This window comes from Bos indicus, chromosome 7 (genome assembly GCF_029378745.1).
Source record: "Bos indicus isolate NIAB-ARS_2022 breed Sahiwal x Tharparkar chromosome 7, NIAB-ARS_B.indTharparkar_mat_pri_1.0, whole genome shotgun sequence".
NCBI classification, from domain to species: Eukaryota; Metazoa; Chordata; class Mammalia; order Artiodactyla; family Bovidae; genus Bos; species Bos indicus.
The window spans coordinates 39,996,435-40,017,625 of record NC_091766.1 but is presented as its reverse complement, the minus strand read 5'-3'; the positions used below and the strand labels follow the sequence as shown (position 1 = coordinate 40,017,625).

The following is a 21,191-nucleotide window of genomic DNA, read 5'->3' as shown; positions in this document are numbered from 1 at the left end:
CACTGAGAATTGTATTTGGCCAATGTTGCTAAAATATAAATTATTTCAAAAAATTTCCTAATGTTTAATTTGTTGAATGTGTCTTAAAAGTTATGTTACAGTGCAAGCTGAAAGAGCAAAGATCTACCAAATATGTTAGTTATCCGCTGATGATAATCTTCACTTAAATCCGGAAACACATAAATACATTCTTGTCAAAAAGTCAGTCATTATAGGTTAAGTTAGAGTTCCTCTTTGACCACTGCTGCTGCTAAGTCACTTCAGTCGTGTCCAAATCTGTGCGACCCCATAGACGGCAGCCAACCAGGCTTCCCCGTCCCTGGGATTCTCCAGGCAAGAACACTGGAGTGGGTTGCCATTTCCTTCTCCAATGCATGAAAGTGAAAAGTGAAAGTGAAGTCACTCAGTCGTGCCCGACACTTAGCGACCCCATGGACTGTAGCCTACCAGGCTCCTCTGTCCATGGATTTTCCAGGCAAGAGTACTGGAGTGGGGTGCCATCGCCTTCTCCGTCTTTGACCACTATCCTCACCCAATTCTAACCTTCTCTCCAGAAGTATCCATTATTATCCTCTGTGCCCTTCAGGACTTTATGTGTACTTGTTTTTCATATTCTTGCCTCCCCACACTTAATATTCCCAAACTTTATTCCAATTTGGTTAAAGAGTTGTATCTTTGTTTTAGTTTGATTTTCTCTAGTTACTAGTGAAATAAAGCAGTCTTTCTTGCTTATTTTTGCTTTTGTTTTGGTGAAGTAAAGAATTTATTGCACGACATCAAGGAAGAATGATGTAAAGGAGTTTTTATCTAATGTTTATTTGGATTTTTCCCCCTGAGAATTACTGCTTATTTTGTTTATCTTTTATCTTATTGTATTGTGTTATTCTTTAAACATATTGAATAGAAAAATGTTATGAATTGCTGTCTAATATGTATTTTATAATATATCATATCATTAAAAATTTTTATTTTATATTAGAGTATAGTTGATTTATGAGGCTTGTTAGTTTCAGGTGTATAGAAAAGTGATTTAATTATACATATACATGTATCTACTCTTTTTTTTTCATGTAACTTTCTTTTTCAGATTCTTTTCCAATATATTATTATAGAGTATTGAGTAGAGCTCCCTGTGCTAAACAGTAGGTCCTTGTTGATTATCTATTTTACTAAATACTTTTACTAATTATTAGTAGTATGTATATGTCAATCCCAATCTCCTAATTTATCTCTCTCCTTCACTTTTCTCCTTTGGTAACTATCAGTTTGTTTTCTAAGTCTGTGAGTCTGTTTCTGTTTTGTAAATAAGTTTATTTTTTAGATTCCACATATTAAGTGATATTTTATTTATTATTGCATACTTACTATATAAAACAGGTAGTATATATATGTATACGTCACTCTTTATGTCATATTTAAATGCATCTAGTCTTTGTCCTAGGTCATAAATACATTCTCCCATATTTCTTTTGATACTGTTATTTATTAATTCAGTTCTTTAAGCTTCCAGAATTTATTTTTGTGTGTGGTATGATTAGAGACCTAATTGATTTTCAAAAGAGATGAGCAATTGTTCTACACCATTTATTTAATAGCCCTTCTTTCTCACAGAATTTAGATGGTATTATTTAAATCAGAATGTAAATTTTCATACACATAGGATGATTCTGGACTTACTCTTTTTTGTTGGTCAGTTTTTCTATTCCTTCACTGATACTAGATTTTTAAAATTTTGATAATAGATGAGGTAGTATCACTTTTAACTTTGGTCTGTTAGCCATTGTTTAACCCTTTCAAAATTTTTTGACTCTTTGTTCAGAAAACATTAATTAAGTACCAACAGGAATCTTGGTTCTCACTTTATCAGTTCCCATTAATAATGCTATTGATTATCATTTCAGCATTATATTTATGTATTTATTTAAAGTATGTATTGTCTCACAAAGAGTAAAATTCAAGAGAGACAACACCATATACCATAAAGACTTTCTTTTTCTACCCTAGATTTCAGCAATCTGATTCTTCTAATTCTTTCTTCTGGGGCAAACACTGTTAGTAGATCCTGTGTTTTATTTCAGAGATTTAATTTATTTGTATATGCATGTATTATATAGAAATATCTTCGATGTATGTATGTATATATCTGTGTATATATACACATTTATATATATGTAAAATGTAATATTATATAAATTACTTGTATATATTATATAATATGTGACATAGTATATTATTATAGCATAAAATTTACATAGTAATATATAACATAATTATGGTACATAATTATATATTATACAGTATAACATTTTATATTTACAATTACATTATAAACACCACTTTGTAATGTGCTTTTTTTTTGAACAGTATTATTTTGGAGAAGTTTTTATCAACACATAATAAGCAATCTCATTCTGTTTCTTACTTGAATATTATTCCAGTGTTTATTCATTTTTTCCTCTGTTGATAGATTGCTTTCCAGCTTTTTTCTCCTATAAACAAATCTACACCAAACTGTCTTGTCTGTGCATCAATTCATGTATGTGCACATATATCTGTAAAATGAATAAATAGAACTATATTTTTACTAAAAAATCCTCCATCCTCTGAATGTTCCTTTTTCTATTGCACATCATTCTAGTTCATGTTTACTGTATCTTTCCTTACATCATTTAATGTTGAATGTAAACAGTTTTGTTTCCCTGAAGAGTTTCTTTTTTCATCCATTTTGCTCTGCTGTTGATTTTCCTTTCCTTCTTTGAGGTTGGAAACATTTTTCAGATGTTTGCTGACCCTCTGTTGTCTACCTGTATTAAAATGTGGGGTCAAAACAAACACGTTGGGCACCCTAAGCATGTAGGTGGTGGTGGTTTTTAGTTGCTAAATCATGTCTGATTCTTGCAACCCCGCGGACTGTAGCCCACCAGGTTCCTCTGTCCATGGGATTTCCCAGGCAGGCATACTGGAGTGAGTTGCCATTTTCTTCTCCAGAGAATCTTCCTGACCCAGGGATCAAACCTGGATCTCCTGCTTGGCAGGTGGATTCTTTCCCAATGGATTCTTTCCTAGGTGGAGGTATCAGGCAAGCCCATGGGCATGTCATTGTGGCTTCACTTAGCAAAATGACTGGCCTTTTTTTTTTAATTTACAATGTCAGTATCTTTAGATGTTTTCTGGGTTGAGTAGAGGCTCATCTATTTTCCTGCTTAAAGGGAATAAATCTGGATCTTGGGAACTCCCCCCAACCCCCAACCCCATTCTTGACATGTTGCCTTGTGCTCACAGCACCATCACCTCCACTGGGCCTCCACTGGGTTTGGAATTATTGGATTCAACTTCTCTGGAGAATTATTCTCCTACTTTCTGCCAGGATGAGGGATGGGTGGGGCCCATGTGTGCGGAGTTGGGAGGGAACTGTGCTCCTTTAGCCATCTTTCAGAAAATCACCATTTTCAGTCTCACCCTTGCCCTGACTTCTAGTCCCTTAGCCATCTTAGGTCTGCATGCTAGTTACAATCCACCCATTTATTTGAGGTTCTAAAAGCTTTGTTATTCTTGCTTTTCTCATGTTCAGATTTTACTCATTACCCTCTTTCTGGTAAGATTTTTTTGAGGAAACAAAAGTTGAGTATGTTCAATCAGCCATTTAATTCCAGAAGTGGAGTTCCTGGGACTCTGGTATCATAGGTCTTGGGACTCTGAGTGCCGAGTATAATATTTAGTTAACCTCAGGTTTCTAAGTTGAAGAACTACAGGGCTTCTTTTTTTTTTTTTGGCCATGCCACTGTGCAGCTTATGGGATCTCAGTGGCTCAACAAGGGACTGAACCAGGGTACAGGAGTGAAAGCTTGGAGTCCTAACCTCTAGGCTGCCAGAGAACTCCCTGGAGGGCTATTCTTATGTATAGCCTCTCTTCTCTCTATGCCACAAGAACAGAATTCTTGCAAATACAGCTCATCTGTGTGAGTCTTTGTTGAATCCCTTCTCCTTTGCTAGAATAAACCAGGTCCCAAGACCTTCTTTGTACCAGTTCTTTCCTTCTGCTGGCACAATCAGTTTTGGTTTTGCCCCACTCTTTGATGAGTTACTTTGAGGTCTATGCTCATGGGTGTTCTTTTCCCCTTTTCTCTTCACCCTGCTCAGTTTCTACAGCTTCTGGTGACCCTTACAATTTTATTTAGTGAGTTCTTTTTTAAGCTAACTCCAACTTCAGCCAACATGGACAGTGTTTCTGCTCTTGATCTCCTTACTGCCTTTGAGTGACTTTTGAGAGAATTCTGACTGTACACTGTCATTTCAAAACTGCAAGTGTTGTGTTGAGAATTTAATCATGATTACATGGAAATGATAGATTAATTTTGGGGAGAATTTGCATCCTTACAATGTTGAGCTGCATAGCTTTCTTCAGGCCTTCTTTTCTGTTTTTAACTTATGTTTTGTAATTTTTAGAATCAGCATTCTTTCCTAGGTACTTCACAGTTTTTTTTAAATATATTTTTAAATTTTATTTATTTATTATTTAGGGCTGTACTGAGTCTTCATTGCTTTGTGTGGGCGTGGGCTTTCTCTATTTGTGATGAGCAGGGACTACTCTTCACTACTTGTGGTGAGTGGGGGCTGTTCTTCAACTGTGTGAATGGACTTTCCATTTCAGGAGCTCCTCTTATTGCAGTGCATAGGCTCTAGGCACTGGGCTTCAGTAGTAGGACGTGGGCTCGTAGTTGTGGCCTGCAGGCTCTAGGGCGTGCAGGTTTCAGTAGTTGCCACACACAGGCTCAGTAGTTGAGGCTTGCAGGCTCCAGAGTGCTGGCTCAGTAGTTGTGGCACATGGACTCAGTTGCTCTGCAGCCTGTGGAATCTTCCCAGACCAGAGATCAAACCCATGTTCCCTGCATTTGGAGGTGGATTCTTATCCACTGTGCCATCAAGGAAGTCCCTACTTCATAGTTTTTGCTGCAGTTGTAAATATTTTTTTTCTACTTTTTAATTGGTTAGTGGTATAGTATGAGAAAGATACAGATTTTTGGCTGTTGATCTTATACATAGTATAATGTTACTTTAAAATTAAGTTATATATCTAAATAGAAAATGTGTAAAAAACAAAATTTTGGAGGGAGATAACTCTTAACCCCACTATCTAGGTGGAACCGCATGGTTAATATCTTGGCATATTTCTCCCAGTCTTTTGAAATACAAAAATATTTCATTGATATAAACTTTTTATTCAGTATCTATTAAAATGTCATAAGTATCACACTGACAACATATTATTTTATCATTTAATCATGCCACAATTTACTTAGGTTTTCCTTTGGGTTGGGCTTTTGGGTAGTCCCCAGTTTTTCACTCGGAGAAGGCAATGGCACCTCACTCCAGGACTCTTGCCTGGCAAATCCCGTGGATGGAGGAGCCTGGTGGGCTGCAGTCCATGGGGTTGCTAAGAGTCGAACACGACTGAGTGACTTCACTTCCACTTTTCACTTTCATGCATTGGAGAAGGAAATGGCAACCCAGTCCAGTGTTCTTGCCTGGAGAATCCGAGGGACTGGGGAGCCTGGTGGGCTGCCATCTCTGGGATCGCACAGAGTCGGATATGACTGAAGCGACTTAGCAGCAGCAGTTTTTCACTTACTATTTTTCTTAGAAAATATTTTAGGCTTTTACATTTGAAAAAAATTAATAAACCTCCCACTCTCTCACTTTCCCCACTTGTGAAATAGGAATAATCATTATTCTTTCAAAGCAGTTATGAGCATTGAATGCTAGAATGTGACAGTGCCCAACATGGTACCTGGTACATGGGAAATGATCAAATGACGTCAGCTGTCATCATTTCTGTACTACCAGGCATTGATCAAGTTGTTACTTTCAATCTTTACTATCACTTTACAAGACAGTTGTTACCCCAATTTAAGATGAGAGAACAGGTTCAGAAAGGGTATTAAGTGACTAGGTCGCAAAGTTGGTAAATGTCTTTTCTGCTTTGGTAGTTTTTCCCTGACAAAGCAAATCCTTTACTGAACTTCAGGAGAAGCAACTATGTGGGCTGGAGACAGATCCAGCCTACCAAAGGTAGAAGCAGTGTCCGTTTTAGTAAAAATAGCTTAACATTTGCTTTTCAGTTATGTGCAGAAAGACCTAGAAGCTGAAACAACAACAGCAGCCTGCATGTTTATTCGCACTCTTTCTCTTGAGAGAACATGTTTGTTACTCTAAGCCAGGTAACATATAAAGAGGGAAAAGTTTTGTGAAAAGTGTTAATGACTTTAGTAATACGGCATTGAATATAAACCTCCTGCTTTCAGATCACAACCCTCTGTCTGGCGCATCCCTCTGCAGGAACAATGGCCTTGATGAAAAATCAGACTCACATCTCCCACTTCATCCTCCTAGGCCTGTTCAACCACACACCACTGCACCTCCTCCTCTTCTCCATCATCATGGTCATGTTTCTGGTGGCCCTTTCTGGCAACGGGCTCATGATCCTCCTCATCAACACTGACTCCCGTCTACACAGCCCCATGTACTTCTTCCTCAGCTGGCTGTCAGTCATGGATCTCATGCTCATCTCTACCATTGTACCACGGATGGCCATCGACTATCTCCTAGGCCATGGTTCCATCTCCTTCACAGGCTGTGGGTTCCAGATCCTCTTCTTCCTCACCCTCCTGGGGGATGAGTGCTTCCTGCTGGCTTTCATGGCCTATGATCGCTATGTGGCCATCAGTAACCCACTGAGGTACTCAGTGGTCATGAGCCGCCATGTCTGCTGGCTCATGGTGGCAGGATCTTGGCTCTTTGGCCTGGTGGATGGGTTGTTTCAGGCCATCTATACCCTGAGCTTTCCCTACTGTGGCTCTCAGGAGATCGACCACTTCTTCTGTGACATCCCTGCAGTGCTTAAGCTGGCCTGTGCAGATACATCCATTTATGAGGCTTTGATATATGTGTGCTGCATCCTCATGCTGCTTCTGCCCTTCTCTGTCATCTCTGTCTCCTATCTGCTGATTTTTGTAACTGTGCTCCGCATGCATTCTGCTGAAGGTCGGAAAAAGGCCTTTGCTACCTGTTCCTCCCACATGGCAGTCGTCTCTCTCTTCTACGGAGCTGCCCTGATCACCTACATGCGGCCCCAGACCTACCACTCCTCCAAGCAGGACAAGGTGGTCTCAGCCTTCTATACCATGATTACCCCTATGCTCAACCCACTCATCTACAGCCTGAGGAACAAGGAAGTGGCTGGTGCTCTCAAGAAACTCCTGGGGAGGTGTCCATGTGGTGGGGGACAGGAATAGCATGGCACTGCCACTGCTTGTACAGCTCTGGGCCCTGGGAACCTGGCTTACTCAACTGTAGTTTGATTGAAGGAGGTATGAACATGCCCCACTGAAAATAAAAGTCATTCTCTGACCAGAAGTAACCAGATTAGCACATTAATTCAATGAATTCTGTCCATGCTGAGTATAGGCAATGTAAGAGCTTTTGGGATTACAAAGACTAGAAGACACAGATCCTTCACCCCTCAGGGGCTGGGAGAGTGGGCAGGTGACCACTCTCAGCTGTGTTCCTCTCAAGGAATTGTCCATGCTGAGGAGAGGCACCTTGCTGAAGGCCATGGTTCTCCTTGGAGAGCTGTCTGAATCTCGTGACTGGTAATATAGGATATAAATGCCTGACTGTCTTGTCTCAGTTTGACCCTGAAGGGACAACCAAGTTCCAGAGCTCCCCAAATTCAGTCTCCCCATAGAATCATCTGAGGAACTGCAGACGACTTCTTGCATCCAACTTTTCTTCCTTAACCCTCTTCTTTCACCAGAATTCTTAATTCTGAAGAGCATTCTCTAATAAATTTTTGCTTGCAAAGCATGCCTCAGTCTACTTCTGTGAAACTGAACTATGACTCAGGAATAATGGTGATTTAAAGCTGAGATGGCAAAATATCATCATGTACATGCACTCACTGCATGTGGGCATTAGGAGGGGCTCCTTTTATGGTTGATGTGAAGAGAAGTAAGAAATTAAATCATGGAAAGACCTTCAGTTCAGTTCAGTTCAGTCGCTCAGTTGTGTCCGACTCTTTGCGACCCCATGAATCGCAGCATGCCAGGCCTCCCTGTCCATCACCAACTCCGGGAGTTCACTCAGACTCATGTCCATCGAGTCAGTGATGTCATCCAGCCATCTCATCCTCTGTCGTCCCCTTCTCCTCCTGCCCCCAATCCCTCCCAGCATCAGAGTCTTTTCCAATGAGTCAACTCTTTGCATGAGGTGGCCAAAGTACTGGAGTTTCAGCTTTAGCATCAGTCCTTCCAAAGAACACCCAGGGCTGATCTCCTTCAGAATGGACTGGTTGGATCTCCGTGCAGACCAAGGGACTCTCAAGAGTCTTCTCCAACACCACAGATTAAAAGCATCAATTCTTCAACACTCAACTTTCTTCACAGTCCAACTCTCACATCCATACATGACCACTGGAAAAACCATAGCCTTGACTAGACGGACCTTTGTTAGCAAAGTAATATCTCTGCTTTTGAATATGCTATCTAGGTTGGTCATAACTTTCCTTCCAAGGAGTAAGCATCTTTTAATTTCATGGCTGCAGTCACCATCTGCAGTGATTTTGGAGCCCAGAAAAATAAAGTCTGACACTGTTTCCCCTGGTTCCCCATCTATTTCCCATGAAGTGATGGGACCGGATGCCATGATCTTCGTTTTCTGAATGTTGAGCTTTAAGCCAACTTTTTCACTCTCCACTTTCACTTTCATCAAGAAGCTTTTTAGTTCCTCTTCACTTTCTGCCATAAGGGTGGTGTCATCTGCATGTCTGAGGTTATTGATATTTCTCCTGGGAATCTTGATTCCAGCTTGTGTTTCTTCCAGTCCAGCATTTCTCATGATGTACTCTGCAGCTACCCGACGCCCCTAAGCCCAAAAACTGGATAATTTTGAATATTTGATGTGGTAACCTTGGAAATTAAATATCCTCCCCTTCTTGGCATTTGTTCTGTTGCTTGCTATGGACATTGGATATTTGTTTAATGAGTTTTATATTATATTTGTAAAATCTGTGTTTCTGTCACAGTTTTGTGGCTTTAGAGAGAATGGAGGCAAGTTACACTAGTAACTACAATTCTTACAACCTTATAACAGGGAGATGACTTAAGGTTGTCTATGAATTTAATTCATGCAACAAATGTTTTGTGATGAAAAATTATTGTTCCCATTTTACAAATGAGCAAATAGGTTCAGGCAGGTTCTTAGCTCAGAATGATGCCTAAAAATATTGACACTCAGCTCTATATAACTTCAATGTCAAGTGTCTGTCTATGCTGTTTATTTCTGTAAATTACTTAGTATGACAGAAACCCAACTGGGCCAGAGCTGATGGAAAAGTGAGAAAGAGGTGGTCAGTCTAGGCAGGTGATGTGTTTTTCATAGCAGAGTATTTGTTGAATTTTTGACTTGAAAAATTCCAGTGGAATTGAGCTCTGAGGTTAGAAAGATCAGTGTGATATTGGATGGGAACATCTTATAGCTTAATAGGAAGAGGCAGAAGGAACCAGAGGGACAAAAGTCTGGAAAACTCTGGAAGATTCCTTGTTGGCTTCACCTACACCCAATATTTAGTGAACACTTACAATGTAGGTCATATCCCAGAACAAAAGTCAATATTTCCCATTCCATTTTGGAATGGAAGGAGAGTCAGTTCTTCCCAGATTGATCCATAGAATCTCTCCCCAGTTTTCCTCTCAATGTTTCCCTGAAAGAGAGTTTGTTTACTGGTGAACTGAGATGAGCAGAAAACTTTGCAAGAGGCTTCCTTTCCCAAAAGGTTTAACTGCAACAGACTGGGGACAGAGATGTGGCAGAGGAGGGTTCTCTAAGGACTTGTAAGAACAGAAGTAGCTTTCTTTAGTCACAATTGAAGGGAAAACAATGAGTCTCAGTGAGAAGTGACACAGTATAAAACCTCTCAGCTGGATGCTAAACCTGGCCAACAAGTGTTTCTCCACAGGTGACAGAGTCTGCTGACTCCAAGATAGAAGCCCCTTCCCTCCTTGTCTAGCCCTCTTCCATGGTCTTTGCTTTTGGATGAGGGCTGTATGGTCTCTCTGTGCTCTAAGTTTTCTTTCCAAATGAGTTTTTCTTGACCACTAAAGGTTCTATTGGGTTTTTAGCATGAAACACTCTTTTCCAGGATTTGGGGGTTCCTTCTTTCTGAACTTTTTCTTCCCATTTTCAACCAGTATTAATGCATTTCTTCAAAATCTTTCCACAGCCAAGGTGGGAGACAATGGATAGTTTCTGCTGATGGATGGGAGGCCTTCCAGACATCTTGATCAACTGATATTTTCACAAGTTAGGAGGAAATTCTAGAGGAGTTCTGACCAAACAAGCCTTTCTTTCCCCTGGAAATTTCTCTTCTCGATGTTTAATAATTCCCTTCAGCTTCTGTTTCAAGAAGATGGAGATGTGTAGTTTTCTCTGCAGTTAGAGAGACCCTTTGTAGATCCAGCTGAGTGATCTGATCAGTCCTTCTTGGGTTGTGGAATCTATTTACTCAGGGCATAGAGCTCCCAATGGAATCTACCTCATGACTCTCCAGGCTTTCCTGATTACATGGTTTTGGGTAAGGCTCTTCCTCTCTGTGTCTTATACTTTACCTCTCTGCTATGAAATGCTTAAAATGATTTTTCACCTGACAACTATCCCTGACATTTTCTTGATTACTATTTATCTTAAATTAGAAAACTCTTGTGTGCTTAGATTTTGTTTTCTGAAATGATTTTTCTCCTAATTCTTTACTCCATGGGTAGAATTAGAGAAAACCTGAGAGTTGCTTGATCCAGTATTTCATTTTAAAGCTCAGGAGAATGAGACCTAAGAGAAGGGAAATTTCATTCCTATGGGCTCATGACCAGTTTTACAATGGTATACATGATTTGTCTATTCAAGTTTAATGAAGTGCAACATGGCTAGACCATCTGAAACTGGCCCCTTCAAGGTACTGGGAGAGTGTCTCTGATACCTGTTTGTTAGATTTTGAAAGATTATGGTAAAGTCCTCTCATGCTTATCTACCATTTGTGCTTATGTTTGCAACTCATGAAAACAATTTTTGCTTGTCTTTCCCTAAAACCACATAATTTTTTTTTTCTTTTGGATGATCTCTCCTGTTCCTCTTCTACTTGAATAACCCTGAACTCTGCTCTTATTTGGAGAAATGTTTTGGTGTGTTTGCTCCTTTCTCCTTCTACACTGTAGCTTCCTTCTCTTTTGAGAAAGTTCTACCATAGGTTTGACTTCTCCTCATTCTGCTTCCAGGCTCTCTGAGAAAATTCCTGGGTGCACCCCTACAGGAGTCATTTATGCACAACCTTGGGCTCTGCAAGCCTTACTTGAGGGATGCAGGATTGCCTTTCTACACTAAAATATCCCCTGCTTTGCCTGGCTGATTCTATATCTGCAATAGCTATCTGGTAAGGCTTTGTTGAAAAAAAATTGCTTTACAGTTGGTACCAAGGGATTACATTACATTGGAGTAGGGCCATGTTTATCAGTAAAGATTAGTTTTCCCAAGGCATTTATTGAAAGTCAACTGATGCATCTGATTAGCCTGAGTAAACAGTGGCCAAGTTTCCTATTAAGATGTAAATTCAAACTCTAATGCAATGCACTTAAAAATATTTTCCTTCCTTACATTTCTCTTGCTACCATCTTGTTCAGAGCATAATAAGTAATGGAAATTGTAGACATCATTATGTTCCTGCCTATGTGTATTGGGTACCTACTATGCACCAGACACAAGAGTAGAGGCTTTATATACATAATTCATTTTATTCTCACTGACAAAATGGATGATAAAACTGAGGCTCACAATGATTAGGTAACCTGCCTAACGTAACACAGCCAGTGGCCATCTCTTGCTTGAACCATCACAGCTTCTTACTAATAGTTTCTCCCCTTATCATGTCTCCTTGTCTCTCTGTCATTCAGTGAACAGGCTTAGCCCTACTCCTCTGCTCAACAACAGTACCCACCATTTGTTGATCATTTTCTGTGTGAATAAGGCAAGTGTCTGGTGCTTTTGACACACGAACTCAGTCTTCCTAACCACCCTGGGAGGTGACTATTCTTGTCCTCATTTTGCAGATGAGATGAAAGAGTCAGTGAGCACTTAACTGAAAACTAATAATTGATGGTGTTACTTTCAGAGGTTTCTTTCAGAGATTTTGACATTCACATAAATAAATGTATACAGAAACATATTCATTTCTTTTTACACATATATGAGTAAAATATAATACTAAGTAATACTCCCTGAAATGTATGAAATATAGTATAATTGTAATATGATATTTATTTAAACATATATATCACATAATTAATATAAAATAAGTAATACAATACCTTATATGTTCAATTTTACTGTATACACTCTTCTTTAATGTCACTTTTACATTGAACAATATAGTTTGAGGACAATTCTATATAAACATACAAAAAGCAACCTCATTCTCATATTATTTCAGTTTATTCAATTTTTACTCTTGATAGGTACTTAGTTCTTTTTACCTGTAACTGCTGTCTTTCTCCCACTCCAGTACTCTTGCCTGGAAAATCCCATGGGCAGAGGAGCCTGGAAGGTTGCAGTCCATGGGGTCGCTAAGAGTCGGACACGACTGAGCAACTTCACTTTCACTTTTCACTTCCATGCATTGGAAAAGGAAATGGCAACCCACTCCAGTGTTCTTGCCTGGAGAATCCCAGGGACGGGAGAGCCTGGTGGGCTGCTGTCTATGGGGTCGCACAGAGTTGGACATGACTTAAGCGACTTAGCAGCAGCAGCAGCTGTCTTTCTAGTGGTTTTTTTCAGGAGGCAGGTATTAGGTGTGTTCAGTTTGCCATTTTAATCCAGAGGTTGAGTTGTTAGTATGTCGTGGATTGCTACACTAGGTTTTGAGGATTCTATTTAGTTTTCCTTGAGCTACTGGGATGGAGAACTATGTGGATGTGTGTACATCCTGTCTTTCCCCCCATCACCAATACAGAACTATTCCTGCAAATACAACTCATCTGCACGTCTTTGTTCAAGTCCTTCTCCTCTGCTCCTTGGGATAAACTACTATCTTTAGAATCCTTGTACCACTTTCCAGCTGCTGCTGGCTGAAACTGGTAGTTTTGGTTTTATTCCTATCTTTGGAGAGGTTACTTTGCGGTTTATGCTCACAGGTGTCTTTTTTCCATTTTTACCCCTTCCCTTGCTCAGTTTTTTACTGCTTTTGCTGTCCCTTCAAATTTTATTTTGTGGGTTCTAATTTCAGCTAGCCTAACTTTATCCAACATATACTGTGTTCCTGTTCTTGATCTCATTACTGATTTTGAGTGACTTTTGAGAGAATTCTACCTCTATATGGTCATATCCAAAATGCAAGATTCCTTTTGGGAATTAATTGGGATCTCAAAGAAATTATAGATTAATTTTGTGGAGAATTTACATCCTTACACTGTTAAGCTTATGTCTCAAAAAATATGCATAGCTTTTTTCAGGCCTTCTTTACTGTCTTTCAATTATGCTTTATAATTTTTAGCATTAGGGTTCTTTCCTAGGCACTTCACAGTTTTTATTGCAATTGTATAAGTTGTTTATTTAGTGGTATGTATGAAGAAGATTCAGATTTTTGTATGTTGATCTTATACATAGTATAATGTTAATTTAAAATTATATTTCCATATTCCTAATATAAGATGTATAAAATACACAGTTGGAGAGAGATAACTCTCAACCCTACTACCTAAATGGAACTATGTGCTTAAATATATTGGCATATTTCTCAGTTTTTTGAAATACTTAAAAAGACTAGTTGTTATAATTTTTTTGCTCAGTATCTATTAAAATGTCATAAGTATTCCACTGGCAATATATTTTATTATTTGATTATTTTATAATTTACTTTGTGTTGGGTTTTAGGTTGCCTCCAGTTTTTCATTTACTAGCTTCTTAAGAAATACTTTATGCTTCCATATCTGAAAAAATAATCTCCCTCTGTCTCAGTTTCCCCACTTATTAACAGTGACAATAATCAGTCTTTCCAGGCAGTTATGAGGATGTGACAGAGTGGTCATGGTGTTGCTTGGCACATGAGAAATGCTCGAGTAATGTGAGGTATCATTATTTCTGTCCCATTAGGAATAGCTTATGCTTTCACCTTCAGTGTTTAATATCACTTTACAAGATAGCTGTTATCTCAAATTAATATGAGAAAACAAGTTCAGAGAGGTTATGTAAATGCTCAGTTCACAGAGATGGTAAATGCCTTTGCTGCTTTAGTACGTTTATCTGAAAAAGAAAATCTTTGATTAAGGCTGGCACCCCACTCCAGTACTCTTGCCTGGAAAATCCCATGGATGGAGGAGCCTGGTAGGCTGCAGTCCATGGAGTCACTAAGAGTCAGACACGACTGAGCGACTTCACTTTCAATTTTCACTTTCATGCATTGGAGAAGGAAATGGCAACCCGCTCCAATGTTCTTGCCTGGAGAATCCCAGGGACGGTGGAGCCTGATGGGCTGCTGTCTATGGGGTTGCACAGAGTCGGACATGACTGAAGTGACTTAGCAGCAGCAGCAGCAGAGCTTGGTAGGAAAAGCAGCTCTATAGACTGGAGACAGACTCATTCTAGTAGAAGCAAAATCAGTGCCCACTTTAGCAATAATAGCTTGATATGTGCTTCTCAACAAGATGCAGCAAGTCCTAGATTCAAAGCAGCATCAGCAACAACAGCCTGCATCTTTGTTACAGGTTATTTCTCTTAAAAGGACATGCCTTTTGTTCTAAACCAAATAACATTTAAAGAGGGCAACATATTGGAAAAAGTTGTAATGACTTTAGTAATGTTGCACTAAACATAAACCACCTGATTCCAGATCCGAACCATCTACTGGTGCACACTTCTGCAGGAACAATGGTCTTGGTGAAAAATCAGACTCTCATGTCCCATTTCATCCTTCTGGGCCTCTTCAACCACACACCACTGCACCTCCTCCTCTTCTCCATCATCATGGCCATGTTTCTGGTGGCCCTTTCTGGCAACGGGCTCATGATCCTCCTCATCAACACTGACTCCCGTCTACACAGCCCCATGTACTTCTTCCTCAGCTGGCTGTCACTCATGGATCTCATGCTCATCTCCACCATTGTACCACGGATGGCCATCGACTATCTTATGGGCCATGGCTCCATCTCCTTCACAGGCTGTGGGCTCCAGATCCTGTTCTTTGTCACCCTCCTGGGGGATGAGTGCTTCCTGCTGGCTTTCATGGCCTATGATCGCTATGTGGCCATCAGCAACCCACTGAGGTACTCAGTGGTCATGAGTCGACGTGTCTGCTGGCTCATGGTGGCATTGTGTTGGCTTTCTGGTCTGGTGGATGGGTTAATTCAGGCCATCTATACCCTGAGCTTTCCCTACTGTGGCTCTCAGGAGATCGACCACTTCTTCTGTGACATCCCCGCAGTGCTTAAGCTGGCCTGTGCTGACACTTCTCTCTATCAGACGATGATCTATGTGTGCTGTGTCATTATGCTACTCCTGCCCTTCTCTGTCATCTCTGTCTCCTATCTGCTGATCTTTGTAACTGTGCTCCGCATGCATTCTGCTGAAGGTCGGAAAAAGGCCTTTGCTACCTGTTCCTCCCACATGGCAGTCGTCTCTCTCTTCTATGGGGCTGCCATGATTGCTTACATGCGGCCCCAGACCTACCACTCCTCCAAGCAGGACAAGGTGGTCTCAGCCTTCTATACCATGATTACCCCTATGCTCAACCCACTCATCTACAGTCTGAGGAACAAGGAAGTGGCTGGTGCTCTCAAGAAATTCCTGGGGAGGTGTCTATGTGGTGGGAGACAGGAATAACTTGGCACTGCCACTGCATATATAGCTCTGGGCCCTGGGAACCTGGCTTACTCAAATGTAGTTTGATTGAAGGAGGTACGAATATGTCCTGCTGTTGCTGCTGCTACTGCTGCTAAGTCGCTTCAGTCCTGTCCGACTCTGTGCAACCCCATAGACAGTGGCCCACCAGGCTCCCCCATCCCTGGGATTCTCCAGGCAAGAATACTGGAGTGGGTTGCCGAATATGTCCTACTGAAAATTAAAGTTAGTTTCTGACCAGAAATAACCAGATTAGCACATCAATTCAATCTATCCTATCCATGCTGAGTATGGGCAATGTGGGAGGAAGTCCGAGCCTCTATGATTACATAGTACAGAAGACACAGACCCTTAATCCCTCAGTTGCTGGGAGACTGGGCATGAGACCACTCTTAGCTGTGTCCCTTCAAGAATTACAGAAGGCTGAGGAGACTGCCCAAGTTCATGGTTCTCCTTGGTGTGCTGCCTGAATCTCATGACTTATCAGTGTGGATGGGGTACACATATCTGGCTGCTGAGTGCCAAAGAATGGATGGTTTTGAACTGTGGTGCTAGAGAAGACTCTTGAGAGTCCCTCAGACAGCAAGGAGATCAAACCAGTCAATCCTAAAGGAAATCAACCCTGAATATTTATTGGAAGGATTGATGCTGAAGCTGAAGCTCCAATGCTTTGGCCACCTGATGCAAACAGCTGATTCACTGGAAAAGACTCTGATGCTGGCAAAGATCGAGGGCAGGAGGAGAAGGAGGCAAGAGAGGATGAGATGGTTGGATGTCATCACTGACTCAATGGACATGAATTTGAGCGAACTTTGGGAAGGAGTGGACAGAGAAGCCTGGTGTGCTACAGTCCATGGAGTCACAAAGAATCAGACATACTGACTGAGCAGCAACAATGTTTCCAGATACTTGCCTATTTCTTCTAGGTTGTCCAATTTGATGGCATATAATTGTTCATAGTGTTCTCATGGTATTTCTAACTTTCTAAAGTATAAGTTTTTATTTTTCCTTTTTTGTTTCTTATTGTGTTTGAGTCCTCTCTCTTTTCTTTTGGGGAGCCTGGCCAGAGGTTTGTTGATATTGTTTACCCTTTCAAAATACTACCTCTTGGCTTTATTGATTTTTATAGTTTTAAAATCTCTATTTATTTCCTCTATGATCTTCATTATGTCTTTCCTTCTGTTAAGTTTGGGCTTTGTTTGTTCTTTTTCTAATTCTTTTTGGTGGTAATTTAGGTTGTTCATTTAAGATGTTTATTTTTTCAGGAAGGCCTGTATTGCTAGGAATTTCCTACTTAGAACTATTTTTGCTGCATCTAATAGATTTTGTAGATTTGTGTTTTCGTTGTCATTTGTCTGAAGATATTTTAAATTTTCCTCCTTGATTTCATCATTTACCCATGGATATTTTTAGTAGCATTTTGTTTAGTCTCCATGTGTTGTATTATTTCATTTAGGATCTCTATTGCCTTATTGATTTTCTGTCTGGAAGGTCTGTTCATTGATGTCAGTGGGCTGTTAAAATCTCCTGCTATTATTGTGTTGCTGTCAGTTTCTTACTTTATGTCTGCTAGTGCTTGTTTTATGTATTTAGGTGCTCCTTTATTAGGTGCATATATGTTAATGAGTATAATATCCTCTTTTTGTATTGAGCCTTTTTTTTTTTTTAGTACATGGTGTCCTTGTTTATCATTCTTTATGGCCTTTGTTTTAAAGTCTATTTTGTCTGATGAGTATTGCTAACCCCACTTTCTTGTCATATCTGTTTGCATGAAATATCTTTTTTCATCCTCTTACTTTCAATCCAAATGTGTCCTTCATCCTAAAGTGGGGCCTCTTATTGTAAAAGCATTTTGTAAGTTTTTGTTTCATTGTCCAATTTGCCACCCTATGTCTTTTGATTGGAGGGTTTAGTCCATTGACATTTAAGGTAATTATGGATAAATATGTATTTATTGCCATTTTAAATCTTGTTTTCCAGTTGATTTTGTATTTCTCCTTTTTTTTCTTTTGTGGTTTGATGTCTTTCTTTTGTTTTTGCTTGAGTTCTGTTTGGTTTTTGTGATCCTATCATATGTTTTTGACTTGTGGTTATTCTGGTTTTCAAGTATGTTAACTCACTACTATATCTACTTGCTTTATGCAGGTAGTCTGTATAAACTCAAACACATTCTAAAACATAATCTATGTTTTTTTACTCTCCTTTTCCACATTTAAAAATTTTTATGTACTCTTTTACATCTTCATGGTTATCCTTTTGCTGTTCATTATAGTTACAATTGCTTTCCATTTTTGATTTTTAAAAATCTATGTACTGGCTTATTTAAACAATTTTCTTTCTTAATGTGATTTTTTTTCTTTCCTATAGATTCTTGCTAATTTTTTATTTAGAGAAGATCTTTCAATATTTCTTTAAGGATAGGTTTATATTGGTGTATTCTTTTAATTTTTGCTTGCCTGGGAAATTCTTTATCTCTCCTGTTCTAAATGGTAATCTTGCCAGGTAGAGTATCCTAGCTAAATGGTAATCTTGCCAGGTAGAGTATCCTAGCTAAATGGTAATCTTGCCGGGTAGAGTATCCTAGGTTGTAGGTATTTCCCTTTCAGAACTTTGAGTATATTTTGCCACTTCTTTCTGGTCTGCAAGGTCTCTGTAGAGAAATCAGCTTATAGTTTTGGTGGGGTTCCCTTGTAACTAACTCTTGCTTTTCTCTTGCTACCATCAGAATCCTCTTTAACTTTTGCCGTTTCAATTAGAATGTTTTGATGTGGGTCTGTTTGGATTCACCTTGTTTGAGATCCTTCATTTTTCTTGTACCTGAGTATCTGATTCATTCTTTAGGTTTGGGAAGTTTTCAACCATAATTTCTTCAAATGCAGTTTCAATCCTGTTCTCTTTCTTCTCTTTCTGGGATACCTATTATGTGTAGATTGACTTGCTTTATGTTATCCCACAGATCTCCTATGTTGCTTTCTTCGTCTTTTTTTTTTTTTTTTTAATTTGTCTATCTACTGTTCTGGTTAGGTGATTTCCATTAATCAATCTTCCAGATGACTTAATTTTCCTCTGTGTTATGTAATTTACTATTTATTGCCTTTAGCGTAGCTTTCATCCAGAAAACTAGTTTTCTAATTTTTTTGGAGGGGGCCACATACTTCATAGTATGTGCGATCTTAGTTTCCTGGCCAGGGATTGAACCTGCACCCTCTACATTGGAAGCACAGAGTCTTAACCACCAAACCACTAGGGAAACACCAGTTTTCTAATTTTGATTGGCTCCTTTTTTTAATTTTAATTTTTAATTTTTATTTATTTATTTTTAATATAAATTTATTTATTTTAATTGGAGGCTAATTACTTTACAATATTGCATTGGTTTTGCCATATATTGACATAAATCTGCCACAGGTGTATATGTGTTCCCCATCCTGAACCCCTCTCCCACCTCCCTCCCCATCCCTTCCCTCTGGGTCATCCCAGTGCACCAGTCCCGAGCACCCTGTATCATGCATCGAACCTGGACTGGTGATTCATTTCACATATGATAATATACATGTTTCAATGCTATTCTCCCAAATCATCATCCCCCCCACCCCCCACAGAGTCTAAAAGACTGTTCTATACATCTGTGTCTCTTTTGCTGTCTCGCATACAGGTTTATCATTACCATCTTTCTAAATTCCATATATATGCGTTCGTATACTGTATTGGTGTTTTTCTTTCTGGCTTACTTCACTCTGTATAATAGGCTCCAGTTTCATCCACTTCTGATTCCCTGGTGGCTCAGATGGTAAAGCATCTGCCTGCAATGCGGGAGACCCAGGTTTGATCTTTGGGTCGGGAAGATGCCCTGGAGAGGGAAATGGCAACACACTCCAGTACTCCTGCCTGGAAAATCACATGGATCGAGGAGCCTGGTAGGCTATAGTCCATGGGGTCGCAAAGAGTCGGACACGACTGAGCAACTTCACTCACTCCCTTCATCCACCTCATTAGAACTGATTCAAATGTATATTTTTAATGGCTGAGTAATACTCCATTGCGTATAATTTATAGTTTCTTGTTGTTTGTTATTGACAACCTTTCTTAATGTCTTTAGTATTTTTATTACCTCCTTTTTGAGCTCAGGGTCTAGTAGACTGGAGAGGTCTGTTTCAGTTTTTGTTCTTTCAAGGGAATTCTCTTATTCTTTTAATCTGGAATGGCTCCTCTGCTTCTTTATTTTACTTGTATTTCTCTGACTCTTTGAATTTAGGAGAAACAGTTATCTACTCTGGCCTTAAAGGATTGTTTTTATGTGAGATCAACCATGTGTAGCCTGTGTTAGTCTAAAATTTTTGGTGTGAGGGCTGTTTTTTAGTATGGATGCCTATCTGTCTTTCCTCAGTGCGTGCAGGCCTTCATCCTCTTGATGCCATGCATGCATGCTCAGTCGTTTCAGTCATGTTGGATTCTTTGTGATCACATTGACTGTAGCCCGCCAGGCTTCTCTATCCACAGGATTCTCCAGGCAACTATACAGGAGTAGGTTGCCATTCCCTTCTCCAGGAGCATCCTTTTGATAGGGTTGTGACTGACGTGGAAATTGGCCCCTACACTGGATGTTGAGTGGGGCTTCCTCTTTGCTCTGTGGTTGTCACAGCCCTGTTGGGGTTGGATCTACCCCCCAGTTGTTGGAGTAGAAGCTCCTTGATCCAGTTCTAAGGTGCAGTGTAAGGTAGGTGGGACTTGAGCACTTTAACTGAGAGAAGAGCCATGGAATACTGCTCTGCAGGAGCTACCCACCAGATAGTTCACCCTACGGCATTGCCTGTCACATTTTGTGTGTGCTCACAAGCATACTGTTGTTGCCACTGCCCTCAGCCCCATCTCAACCACGGGAATGCTGGCAAGCAGCCTGCGTGTTCCTTAGGTGCTGTGTCTACAAAGTCACCGGTGATCTGCCAAAGTTAGGCACCAGGAAAATATTCTTGCATATGGACTTGCCATAGGAGCTATAGAATCAGCCCATATGCCTGCCCCAACCTCCACATGCATGCACATACAAAACTCACCACTGCTAATGTCAGATCGGCTCCAGCCACAGGAGCTCTTGCTTGGAGGTTCTGCAAGTGCCTAGCTTACAAAGCTGCTGGCAGCATAAATCCATCAAAGTTGCATGGCTGCCAAAACATGGCTCAGATTTAAGCCCTGCCTCTGAAGGAGGGAAATCTGCAGGTGCATTCCCAGAGCTTGTAGAGGCAGAGCCATGCTTGCTGTGA

At 40.0% G+C, this 21,191-nt stretch overlaps 2 protein-coding genes across 2 annotated transcripts; both read left to right on the top strand.

Moving 5' to 3' along the window:
• Positions 1 to 6,341: 6,341 nt before the first annotated feature.
• LOC139183985 (olfactory receptor 2V1-like) lies at positions 6,342 to 7,292 on the top strand. Its single transcript, XM_070792278.1, has one exon. It carries the CDS (start codon positions 6,342 to 6,344, stop codon positions 7,290 to 7,292), a length of 951 nt encoding a protein of 316 aa, XP_070648379.1.
• A 7,669-nt stretch (positions 7,293 to 14,961) lies between these two features.
• Positions 14,962 to 15,912, top strand: LOC109561005 (olfactory receptor 2V1-like). The gene has a single exon (XM_019963436.2). It carries the CDS (start codon positions 14,962 to 14,964, stop codon positions 15,910 to 15,912), a length of 951 nt encoding a protein of 316 aa, XP_019818995.2.
• The last annotated feature ends 5,279 nt before the right edge of the window (positions 15,913 to 21,191 follow it).